Genomic DNA, 13,722 nt, shown 5'->3' with positions numbered 1-13,722 from the left:
TCCTGGGTTATTTATGCCTTCTGAATCCAATTCTCCCTGTGCAATAAGAGAACTGTTCAGTTCTGCAAATATGTATTGTATCTAGGATATACTGCAACATATGTAACATATATAGGACTGCTTGCCATCTAGGGGAGGGGGTGGAGAGAGGGAGGGGAAAAATCGGAACAGAAGCGAGTGCAAGGGATAATGTAAAAAAAAATTACCCTGGCACGGGTTCTGTCAATATAAAGTTATTATAAAATAAAATAAAATATATATTTAAAAAAAGAGAGAGAGCGGAAAGGAGGAGGAAACTCACCCTTCTATGATGGGGTGTTTGAGATGAAAAGTATACAAAAACATGGAGAAAGAGGTGGGAAGAACAGGCATCCTATGAACTTCAATTTTATTTGAAATTAATTTTCCAATTGAGTCAATTTAAAATAATTTTTAAGTAGTCATCCATCCCACCCAAGAAACCCAAGCAACTCTAAGCCAATTAAGAAACCCTTAAGATTTTCACATTAAGCTGCACAATTAGGAGTACCAACTTGTCACTCTCCTCAGGTTCCTAGAAAAGCACAACACAGTTTCATGAATACTTTTACTTAGAAGAGGGACAGAAAAACTCAAACTCATTTGAGCTTTAATTCTGAGTTGCATGACCCTACAGAGAACCATGCTCAGGTCAAATCAGAAATCAGGCAAGAATGGCCAGAAATAATAATAATAAATGTTAAGAATATTATTAAGTAATAATAAATCACCAAAGCACTAGAGAAAGAGGCTTGAAGAGCAAACTCCATGTCTCAAAGTCATAACAAAATCTTTCAATTTCCGCTTTCCTATTTTTGTCAACAGCCAGGTCTCTGAGGTTCTTCCCAGTGGACAGCAACCAGGTCTCACTGTTTAAAGAATATTTCATCAAAGCATTATGCAAGTCCTACAGCGCATCACTGGTATAAAAGCCACCTTAGGTTCTGAAAATCTCTTTCAATGAAGCACACCTAGGGTAGACCATGCAGATGGGAAAGACCTGGTGAAGGACTTTTAAGTCAGACTACTGTCTGAGGTCCAACCCGACTAAGTACAAGAAAAGTGATCACCAGAGTGGCCAGAGATCGATTTTTCGATCTCTAAAGTTCTCAAAAGATAAGATAAAATATGTGGGAGTCTACCTGCCAAGGCAAAGTCAGGAACTATATGAACACAACTACAGAACACTTTCCACACAAATAAAATCAGATCTAATCAACTGGAAAAATATCAAGTGCTCTTGGGTAGGCTGAGAGAATATAATAAAAATGACAATACCACCAAAATTAATCTACTTATTCAGTGCCATACCAATCAAACTCCCAAGAAATTATTTTACAGAGCTAGAAAAAAATAATAACAAAGTTCATCTGGAAGAACAAAAGGTCAAGTATCTCAAGGGAATTAATGAAAAAAAAAATTTCAAATGAAGGTGGCCTAGCTAAGCCAGACCTAAAACTATATTATAAAGCAGGAGTCAGCAAAATCATTTGGTACTGACTAAGAAACAGTGGAACAGATTAAGCTCGCCAGACAAAATAGTCAATGAGTATAGTAATCTAGTGTTTGACAAACCCAAAGACCCCAGCTTTGGGGATAAGAACTCACTATCTGACAAAAACTGCTGGGAAAATTGAAAACTAATATGGCAGAAACTAGGCATTGACCCATACCTAACACCACATAGCAAGATACGGTTGAAGTGGGTTCATGATTTTGACATAAAGAGTGATATTATAAGCAAATTAGAAGAACATAGGATAGCTTATCTCTCAAATGTGTGGAGAAGGAAGAATTAGAGTTCATTATTGAACACAAAATAAATAATTTTGATTATATTAAGTTAAAAAGTTTTGTACAAACACAACTTAAGCAGACAAGATTAGAAGCGAAGCAATAAATGGGGAAAAAATGTTTACATTCAAGGGTTCTGATAAAGGCCTCATTTCTAAAATATAAAGAGAATCGACTCAAATTTATAAGAATTCAAGCCGTTCTCCAAGTGATAAATGGTCAAAGAATATGAACAATTTTCAGATGAAGAAACTGAAACCATTTCTATCCATATGAAAAGGTGCTCTAAATCACTATTGATCAGAGAACTGCAAATTAAGACAACTCTAAGGTAACCCTATACACTTCAGACTGGCTAGGATGACAGGAAAAGATAATGACGAATGTTGGAGGGGATGTGGGAAAACTGGGACAATGATACATTGGTTGGTGAAGTTGTAAATGGATCCAACCATTGTGGAGAGGAATTTGGAACATGCCCAAAGAGTTATCAAACTGTGCATACCCTTTGATCCAGCAGTACAATACTGGGCCTGTATCCCAGAGACCTTAAAGGAGGGAAAGGAACCCACATGTACAAAAATGTTTGTGGCAGCCCTGTTTGTAGTGGCAAGAAACTGGAAACTGTGAAGATACCCCTCAGATGGAGAATGGCTGAATAAGTTATGGTACATGAAATATACCATAATTATTATATTATTATATGAAATATGGAATTATTATTGTTCTAAAAGAAACAATCAGAAGAATGATTTTAGAGAGACCTGGAGAGACTTGCACGAAGTGACACTAAATGAAATGAGCAGAACCAGGAGATCATTATCCACAGCAACAACAAGTTTATATGATGATTAATTCTGGTGGACATGAATCTTTTCAATAATAAGATGATTAAGGCCAGTGCCAAAGATCTTGTGATGAAGAGAGCCATCTACACCCAGAGAGAAGACTGTGGGAACTGAGTGTGAATCACAACACAGCAGTTCCACTCTTTTTGTTGTTGTTTGATTGCATTTTGTTTTCTTTCTCATTTTTTTCCTTTTTGATTTGATTTTTCTTGTGTAGCAAGATAACTGTATAAATATATATACATATATTGGGTTTAACATGTTTAACATATATTGCATTACTTGCCACCTAGAGAGTTGGAAGGAAGAGGAGGGAAAACTGGAACACAAGTTTTATAAGGGCCAATGTTGAAAAATTATCTGTGCATATGTTTTGAAAATAAAAAAGCTTTAATAATAATAAAAAAATGAGAAAAAAAAAGTTCTCAGAGACTACCTAATTAAATTTTTAGAAGAGCTGTGATCAATATTGGTGGAGAGAGATAGGATCAGAGCACCCCAGGACCTTGGGCCCATCAAGAGAAGACTGGGCCAGCATTCTCCCAGGCAGCCCAGGTCAAAGTCAGGACAAAGAAGCATGGATTTGAAACGCAGCAAGAGACAAAAGGTAGACAAAGCCTGCTAGCAGGTCAGACTCTGAATAGGCAGGGTATGCTCTTTGTCTAATGGAGATATACAAATTATAAAAAATGATTTTCTGAGAATTGGTACATTAGCACTTGTTTAAAAAAAAAAAAAAAACCTTTTTAACAACTGTCCTAGTAAATTATGAGCATTAGAGATAATTTTCTATCTCGTACTAGTCTGTGTTCACAAATACCTCTTAAGTGGGTACAATTTGATCCTATTCATTTGAGATCCATTTTAAATGGCTACAGACAAAGCAGAAAAAGATGGATGATTGAATTGGTAGAGGGTAAAGTAGATAATCACATTCCACCATCTGAGAGGTCAGTTCAAGGTTTCATATCATGAACTCCTATATGGTGGAAGAAGGGAGAGAGAGATCCTTTGAGGTACGCAAATCTCTTCAGGCAACCTAAATCTCATTCCAACAGTATCTTTTCAGAACTGCCTCTTCTTCCACTTTTTACAGACATATAGATCCCTTTTAAGGCAGGTGGGTGCTCCATATGTACCTGTGTAGGGCTGACATAATAAATATGCTCTTTAAATAAGTTTGCTACTGCAAAATGGGAGACACTGATACATGCCCTCTCAGCATGGTGTGCCCTCATCAATGAAGGTGTTCAATGAGCAAAGCAGAACCACCACCTTGGGAGGTAGTACTATATTATTTTACAGATGAGGAAACTGAGGCACAGAGAAATTAAGAGATTTGGAGGAGTCACACAGCTAATAAATGTTGAAGCCAGCTTGGAACTTGGATCTTCCTGCCTCCAAAGTCACTCTCTCTCCACTATACAATCACGCTTACTGAAATTAATTTTAATGTGGACAACCTGTATGTACTAGGGTACAATACATAACGCACGATGTCTTAAAACACAGCTGTAGGTGGTAATGACACGCAGAAATTGCACGATAGCACCAGCAGCATGTTAAGACCAAAAGGAGCTTAGATTCCTAGCAGACATGCTAATTAAAACTCAAAATTCACTAGAAAAAATGATGATAAAGAAAATCAAAGAGAATCAATCAGCTGTAAACTCCTCCAGCCAATACAGGACTGTAGAAAAACACTGCCAGTCATTCCCCAAGTGACAAATGGTCAAAGGACATGCCCCACAATTCCAAGCTGAGCGGCCTACACATAGAATCAAAGCTCCCATTAAGAGAGAAGATATGTAGCGATAGCTAGAAAAAAACAGAAGATCCCAATGGGATATGATTATACCCCAGTCACCTCAAACAAAATCTCATCATGCTTCCAAAACAACTCAGTTTCCCTCTCCTAGGTTCCACATTTTCATCAACAGGATCATCAGTCTCCAACATATTCTCACCTTAAAATGTCAATTGTCTTTGACAGCATAGGACAGAATGTGGAGGACAGAAAAGGAAAAAAAAAAAAAAAACACAGTAAAAACTTATGACTGATGAAATAGATTATCATTTCTAAGTCATACATGTGTTAGGCAAACTTCATGTTACCAGCACCATCATTTTCTGGGCTGGATAAAAAGAAACACACAATTAACAATCAAAATTATGAATGTGAATGGTATAGATGCACCTAAAACACAAGTTACATTAGAAAAAAGAATCTTACCATATGTTGTTTACAGGAAATACCCTTAAAACATGATGACTCACATGGAGGTAAAAAGGAATGGAGTAGAATATAGAATGTTTCAAGAGACTCAAAAAGCCAGGTTATAGCAATTGAGATTTTATAGCAAGACCAGAGTAAAAACAGACATGATAAAAAGAGATATTTAGGAAAACCATATAATGAATAAAGGTGTCGTAGATAATAAATCAATGTCAATACATACAATAGGTACACTAAACAGCATAAGAAAATTTAATCAAAGTAAAAAATCTAACAAAAATAAAAATAAGAAAAAAGTTAGATTTGAGTTGAATTTTAGAAAAATTAAAAGATAAAAATCTAGGAATTACTGAATGAGAATAGAAAGGATTTCACAAATTTCTTAGCCATCCCAGCATAAAAAGACTGACCATTTAGTGAAACATAAAACCTCACAAAAATGCAAAAAATGAAAAATATTAAAAACATCCTTTATTGATGACAATAAATATTACATTTAATAAATGGCCTCGAAAAACTTTAAAATTAATTGGAATCTAAATAACAAAATCTTAAAAGAACTGGTGACTTAAGGAACAAGTCAAAGAAAAAATACAAAATTTCATCAGAGAAAATAAGAATGGTCAGACAATCGATGGGATTAACTACAAGAATGCAGCTCAAGCAATCTGTAATAATTTTTAAAAAGTGTATCTTCTAAAAGATTTCATATTAAAAAAAAGGAAATAAGTAACAAACCAATGCATTGGTCAAGTAAATAAAAAAACCTAGAAAAGCAACAAACTCCTCCTGAGCCCCCCATTAGTACACCATTTCTTTTACCTTATTTTTACTTACCATACTTTCCTCTTGCAGAAAGGAAAAAATGAAGCCATAGAGAGCATTTATTTCTTCCTTACGATCAATGAAGTCAAACATTGCGATCAACCATCGAATAAAGACAACCTATCAAAGAGACAGAATATTGCCCCTTAGGTAAACATGGCTAAAGCACAGAAACTTAGCTCCCTTCCCAGAAACTGTTTTATCACTTGAATTTCTATAATATTCTAGCATGCAAAGAAACAATTTCATTTCTAATTCCAAATTCTTTCAGCCAAGTCCTTGTGTCAGACTGAGGCCCTTTGCACAAGCAGCTTACCTCCATTCTCAGGGAAATGTTTCTCAAGGTATCATCATCCAAAACACTGAAACAATTACCTTTGTGTTATTAGAACAATTGGTAGCACAAAGCCTGGAGAAAGCTTTAACCACAGCACTTTCATGTATGATAGTTGTTGGAATGAGGCACTTCAACATCCGAGCTTTTACCGCTTCAGCTAGAAAACAGAAGAGTCTCAGATGAAAGCCCATCTCCAATTACGCTCTCTTCCCCAACCACTCTTTTTTAGAGCCTATACCTTTCATCTGGACCAAAAAACCCCTTAACACACCTCTCAGGCAAAGGATGAAAAAAAAACCAAAACCACCCAGTGAGCAATCCCTACTCCCGACTTCACTAGAAAAACAGCATTGGATTCAAAATTAAAAGGAAGGTCAAAACAATGGCCTGGCCTGCCCAGCCCCTAGTTTGTTTTTTTAATAAAGAATAGGAAAAAACAAAATTAAATATGGACATCCTTGGAAGCAGCAGGTGGCAAGGCATGCACACACGAGTGCTCACGCCTGTGTATGCACACACTCCTGCATCACCCCCCCCCCCCACATTAGTGTCTGACCATTCCTTCTGGTAGTAAAAGTGATGTAGCCTTAAGCACAGCTTTGTATGCAGCACGCTTTCCCTTCTATATAGTAAGGTTACAAGAATTAAAATAGTCCAATCACAATAATTTCCAGTTTACCACTGAACTTCAATTCCTCAGACTAGAAGAAAGAAAACTGTAAGGACTTGCAACTATCAGATGGTTACTGAATTGAAAAAGGAAGAAGAGTGACTGATGATATCATCGGTCATGAATTGAAATGTCTTTGTAAACCTTGACATACAGAAGCTTCTCAACAATGGGCTTTGTTCCTCCAGAAACGTTGAGGGATTGTCCTCGGTGCTCACTTCCTTTTGACTCCTCAACTACCTTTGAATTTTCACACGCTGTATCACTTCTTTCATGGTTTGCCACGGTCAAAAAACTCTCCACCATAAGAGAAAGCCCTATCTATCCTCTGGAGAGGATCTTGGGAATAAGATGGACAAGTCGGTAAAAAAGCAACAGAGATCGTGACCTACACTGATAGAGGAAATTCACAACTTGATGAGCTCACAGTTTATCCAAGAATTTAGTCATTCTTTTGCTCAGAAAATGAGAGGGTCCTTATTACTCACTACTCAATTTTGATCTCTTTTGCTACGATCTGGCACTAACCTACCTTTCCTGTCTTACCTCATTTTGTTCCTCTACACATATGATAATTGTTCCTCTACACACATTTTAAATAGCTGAACGATTACGTTTCTGGAACACAAAATTCAAGGGCTCCTGACTCCCTGAGGTTTCATGATGTTTCCTATGCCTTGGCAAGTCCTCTTTCCTGTACTTTTACTTGTTCAGCTGCTACCAGTCCTTTAAAGGCTGACTTAGATATCACCTTCTTTGTCCTCTATCCTCAGCGGGTAACAACTTGTCCAATTTAAAAGCACTTTGTTTCCCATGTCTCAAATGCACAAATGCATACAGCCTGTATTCTAGAGAGAGAGAGTGAGAGAGAGTGAGTGAGTGTGTATGTGCACGTGTACGTGTGTGAACCGGACTGTAAAATCCATTAGGGTTAGCAGACGGTTTCAATCAAAATTCTTACCTATCCCAACCTAGCATAGTGCTTCCAATCCATACTTACATGTGTGGTTTTTGCCACACACCACAAACTCAAGAGAAGGTGTATTAGCCATCTGAATGTTCAAGATGAACTGTGGCTTACAAGGAAATCAGAAACAGGTTTAAGGTTTTAATAAAAAAAAAAAAAAAAGTTCTACTGGAATACGGGATCAGCGAAGGATCAAAACTGCTACTCTGGTTAGCCATGATGACAGAAAGAAGGTAGAGTGCAGGATGGTTATTTTTTTCTCCGAGAAGTCCAAGATAAGTAAGGAGATAGAAAGGAAGTAGCTTGCTGTTCTTCTGAAGGTCAAGTCACTTAGACCTGTTCAGCTCCAACTAAATGTAGTGAAAGAACTAATGGAAGTGATGGCTGAGCCAAAACTAGTGATCTCTGAAGGCCTGGGAAAGAATAAATGTTCTAGTTTTTCAAAAAGAAGAGAATGGAATCTGCAAACCACAGGCCAGCAAGTTTGACTTTGAGCCCCAGTAAATTTGGGAATAGATTTTTACTGGAGTGTTTAATGGAAAGGGAGCACTGATCATAAAGCATCACCAGGGCCTCCTCACGAACAATTCATGCTAGACTAAAAGTTAACTTCCTTTTTTCCATCTTTCTTTCCTCTCCTCTTTTTTTTTTTTTTTTTTTTTTTTGGGGGGGGGGGAGGGAGATAGAAGACTACTAATGTAGTACTATCAGAAAAATGGTGCCAACATAGGCTATCTAGTATTTTTATTTTGTTTATTATCTGTTAAATTTTAAGCTCCAAGTTGTTTCCATCCCTATTTCCCAACCCTACATTAGAGAAGGCTAACATTTGATATAGACATATAGGTGGAATTATATAATTTATCCATATATCAATTCTTCTTCTTTTTTTTTTTTTTAGCTGAGGAAATTGGGGTTGTAACTTGCTCAGGGTCACAGAGCTAGGAAGTATTAAGTGAGGCCAGATTTGAACTCAGGTCCTCCTGACTTCAGGGCTGGTGCTCTATTCACTGTTGCCGTCTAGCTGCCCCCATATATCAATTAGTGTTAGTGACCAGCTAGTCCAACGCAGACCCGGGAACAATCCTGAACTGATGCCATTTAAGGATCAGCTGAAGGAAGTGAGGCTATTTTAGAGAACAAAAGACTAAAGGGGGACACTGAAAGTTATCCTGTACCTGAAGAGCTACCATATAGAACAGATTAGACTTTCTCTGCTTTGTCCAAAGGGCAAAAACTTGAAACAAAAGGTAGAACAAAAGGAAAAAAGACAAATGTATATGTTATTTCAAGGGGAAACTTCCAAATACCCAGAGATTTCAAATGAAATGGGCTACCTCAGAAGCTTGTGAGCTGTCCTCTCCTTGGAAATCTTCTAGCAGATCCTTACCAAGCAGCACTTACCATGACAATTGTAGACAGGATTGTTCCCGGGTCTGCATTGGACTAGCTGGTCACTAACATCCTTTCCAACTCTAAAGAATTCTGTGAAGATTTCACACTCTATCCATCCTTATTTCTGCATCATTTGATCAGATATTATATGGCCAGATATCCCTGAGAATTTACTTCAGGGAAGAATTAATATCCAGAGTTTGGGATATACCTAGAACTCTATCCCTATCCCTAGAGATGTGAAGCTCTCTGGCCAGCTCGAGTTCTAGCCTAGGTTAGTCACTGTGATGACCTCAAAGCGAGAGGGGACTCCACCAAGTACACATCATCAAACATGCTTTTAGACGTTCTGAGAAGGTACTTGTGGGCAAGGGACCCTCTCAAGTTTCCAATAATACTGGAAGACATGACTTCTCTACAAGTTAGAAAGATTCCTCCAGAAGATGACTGATACAAGATTCAATATCTTAAGATATGAGAAAGAAGCTCTTCAATAAAACAAAACAAAACAAAATGAAGTTTTAAGTATGTCTAAGAAACAAGAGATCTAAAATAGCCTGGTGATTAATCAACAAAATAATCTAATATATTTGGGACCAATTGGATTCAGGAGTTTTCTCTTATGCCTAAATATAAAAAATAACACCATACACAATAGTTGCTATCCCTGGAATCCTCAGTTAGGTCTTAATGCGAACTGCAGTTTACCTGAACCTTTAATAAGTTGGCTAAGTCCTCAAAACTACAACAGACTTGTGAGAAATCAAAAAATATATTTTTTTAAAAATGAAAGGAAGTTAAGTTTCTAAGGAAGAAATATAAAGCAATAGTATGATTATAAGGAGCAAGATTAGAAACATTATCACCAAAAGATTTAACTAGCATGAGACAAAGTAAAAACAAAATAAGACAAAATAAAAACAAAAACATTTTTTTTCAAATTATATTATGCAAACGTTCCCCTGAACAAAGAAGTCATCATCTGGTGACAGGAAGGCCTCTCTCTAGTGCCCTTGGCCTTAAGAGCCAAGAATCCATTGGAGTGTGGCTACCAGAAATTCATTGGAATAAGACTGCCAGCAAGGCCAGACTCTTTTTTTCCCTTTGATTCCTTATACAGAAGAATTAGAGGCTGGGTCAACAGTAGTTTGTATTAAGATATAAAATTTAGCTTTCAACTGTTTTGAGGAAATTAAAAGTTATAGACGTTTATCAACTGAAATATTTTTTAAAATAAGTTTTTATTGTTGTCTTTGTTTTTATAACAGCTATATTTCCTCACATGTATATGCTTTAGGGAGCAATCTCTCGTGACAAAAAATACAAAAAAAGGCAAAAAATAAAAAATAAAGTCCAATAAAACTAATCAACATAAAAATTCTGACAATATTTGCACTATTCCACACTAACAATCCCCCCACCCCCATCTCTGCAAAGATGGGAGAGGACTTGGTATACCATCTTTTCTGTGGGACAAAGCTTGGTCACTCTAATTTCACATTTCAATTTTGCTCTTTCCATTTACATTGTCCCAGTCATGGTGTATACTGTTTTCTGGGTTCTGCTCATTTCACTTTATATCAGTTCATATAAGTCCTCCCAAACTTTTCTGAATTCACAGTTGTCATTTTTCATAGTACAATAATTCTATTACATTCAAGCATCATAATCTGCATAGCTGTTCCCCAATCAATGGTCTTTCCTAGGTTTCTAGGCAACAAAAAGGGCTGCTGTAAATATTCTGGGATAAATGAAACCTTTTCTTTTTGCCACTCATCTCTTTTGGATATATTCCTGACTCAGTGCATTATTTTTGATTGAGACAAAAAAGAATCAGAGAAAGGGGAACACTAATAACTGAGAAGTATGAAAGTTAGACACTGTCTTTTTCAAGAACAATTAACTAGCCTAGTCTTCCAATGTGATACCCAGACTAGGTCATAGAGAGAAACAATTTAAAAAGTAAGCTAAATACACTGACTGCATTAATAGAGCTAGATGCCAAGGTTAACTGAATAAAAGGCATCACAAGATACTTAATGAATTGGCGTATATTATTGAAGTCACTAAGCTTTATTTTTAAGAAATCATGTATATGCCCAAAGGGCCATCAAACTGTGCATACCCTTTGATCCAGCCGTATCTCTACAGGGTCTGTAACCCAAAGAGATCATAAAATAAGGTGAAAGAACCCCACATATGCGAAAATGTTTGTAGTAGTTCTTTTTGTGGTAACAAAAAATTGGAAAAGGAGCGGATGCCCATCAACTGGAGAATGGCTAAATAAGCTGTGGTATGTGAAGATAATGGAATATTATTATTCTATAAAAATGAGAAACAAGCTGATTATAGAAAGTCCTGGAAAGATTTACATGAACTGATGCTGAGAGAAACAAGCAGAACCAGAAATACACTGTACACAATAACAGCAAGACTGTGCCATGATCAACTATGAAAGACTTGGTTCTTCTTAGTGGTTCAGTGATCCAAAACAATCCCAATAGACTTTGGACAGAAAATGCCATCTGCATGCAGAAAAAGAACTAAGGAGACTGAATGTAAATCAACACAGGCTATGTTCACTTTTTTTGTTTTTTTTCTCTCTCCCATGATTTTTTTCCCTTTTGTTCTGACTTTTCTATCCCAACGTGTTTCATAAAGCAATGTGTATTAAAAAATAAATTAATTTAAAAACAAAACAAAACTATGTAGGCAAGATGCACCTACAGGTTGTTATTTTTTTTTAAAGGACAAATGACGTGCCCATTTTTAAACCTAGAAAAAAAAGATGGACCTGGTAATTCTGAGCCAGCTTATCAGAAAGAACTAAGTTATACTCCTTCCTCCTCCTCCTGACTTTTGCCAGCACCCCATCCTGTTCCCAATAAAGAGAAAGGATACAATACATCACAAAGAAAATAAAGGATCTGTCAAGGCTAGGGTACTTGGTCAAGAGAAAAGCAGAAGATTAAAAAAGACAGGAGAGCCAAAGAATGCGTGGAAACAATTAAGACGTGAGATGGGAAGGTCTTCAGGAGCGAAAGGAGCTAGATACTCTGAAGACAAAATGATCGCTTCCCTTCTAAGGGATAATGATGCAGACTTCAGAGAAACATTTGACCAAAATGTCTTACTGTTAACGTAGAAAAGATGGAAAGATATGAGCCAGACCATAACAGTTACATATATTTGGAACTCACAAAATGGCTAGAGTCAAAGAGTAGGTGTTAATGGTTGCAAGTCAACGGGAGAGACTTTGCTAGTTGAATGCTTCAAGCATCTGTAGTTGGCCCAGGGCCAGATAAAGGCAAATCTATTCAAAAAGCACTTAGGATCTATCTTCCAGTGCTAGGAATGCAGAGATAAAACCAAACAGTCCTCACCCCAGAGAGCTGATATTCTACTGGGAAGAATACATTATGTACACAGTTAAGTAAATACAAAATATTCAGAAAGTAAATACAAAGCAAATTCAAGGCAAGAGGGAAGAACATTATCCATTGGAATGTAGGGAAATCAGAAAAGGCTTTTTGTACAGGGGAGCACTTGAACTGAGCCTTGAAAGAAGCCAGGGATTAAAAGGCAAAATGTGAGAAGGGAGAGAATTCCAGGCCCAGCCTATGAAAAGGTACAGAAACAAGAAATGGAATGGCACATAAAGAAAATGACAAGTCTGACAGATATCAAAATAGATGACAAGATGTGGAACTATAGAATTAATAGGTTAGCATGATATCTTGGATCTAATAAAATGGATTTATACTTGGGTTAAAAAAAATCTTCACAAATACAAGATGACTGAACAAATGATCTGAAAAAGCTTTGGGGCTATTCATCGATGGCAAATCTAGTGAGTCAAGGGGTCGATATGACAGTCAAAGATGTGAACTTAGGGGTTCTGAACCTAAGGTGCAGACCCACAAGGGGTCCATGGATAGATTTCAGGAGGAATCCTTGAACTTGGATAGGAAAAAATTATGTTTTTATGTTAATTAATGCCTAGGTAAAATGTAGCATTTGCTTCTATTATGAACGCAGACCATATTCTGGGCGGAGCTATATCTATAAGCTTCACCAGATCGACCACCAAAGGGGCCCAAGGTACCAAAAGTTACCATGATCTTAGGCTGCATTAGAAGAAGGCGTAGGAGGGAGTAATCCTGCTGTGTTCAGCCCTGGGCGGGCCGGATCTCAAGTGCCCTGTGCAATTCTGAGCATGACATTTTAAGAATGACCTTGATATAAGTTGGGCCGCCTCCACAAGAACAAGATAGAAAAACTTGGAACACACTCTCAGTGACAGACCTTGTCGACTGTCTGAGCGTCAGCCCAGCTAAGAAAGGGAAGAATTCTTTGGCCATAGCAACAGTATCAATATTGACATTCTTAAAATAGATGTACAGTTTTATGTACAATCTGCTTTTTCTATTCTACTATGAATATGGAAATATTCATTTTGATACTTGAGATCAGAATTAAAAAACAGTAATTTTTCAAATACTGACATTCTCATAAATGAAAGCAAAATATGTAGATGAAGTTGGAGTTAAATGGAGGGAAGGCTCAGTTCTTTTTCAAGAAAAAAATAAAGGAGATGGTTTTATTATGTGCCCCAAAGCAACAAGAAATAAT

At 36.9% G+C, this 13,722-nt stretch overlaps 1 protein-coding gene across 1 annotated transcript in view; it reads right to left on the bottom strand.

Annotated features, from left to right (window-relative positions):
• The window catches only part of CENPI (centromere protein I), a 54,269-nt gene that overhangs the window by 32,666 nt on the left and 7,881 nt on the right, over nucleotides 1-13,722 (bottom strand). The window contains exons 4-5 of the mRNA XM_051967996.1: nucleotides 6,097-6,215; nucleotides 5,734-5,841 (exon numbers count right to left, since the gene is read on the bottom strand). Coding sequence (XP_051823956.1) covers nucleotides 5,734-5,841; nucleotides 6,097-6,215 — 227 coding nt within the window. The remainder of the gene's footprint in view (nucleotides 1-5,733; nucleotides 5,842-6,096; nucleotides 6,216-13,722) is intronic.

This window comes from Antechinus flavipes, chromosome X (genome assembly GCF_016432865.1).
Source record: "Antechinus flavipes isolate AdamAnt ecotype Samford, QLD, Australia chromosome X, AdamAnt_v2, whole genome shotgun sequence".
In the NCBI taxonomy this organism is placed as follows: Eukaryota; Metazoa; Chordata; class Mammalia; order Dasyuromorphia; family Dasyuridae; genus Antechinus; species Antechinus flavipes.
The sequence above is the reverse complement of the archived record's forward strand: the minus strand, read 5'-3'. Positions and strand labels throughout refer to the sequence as shown.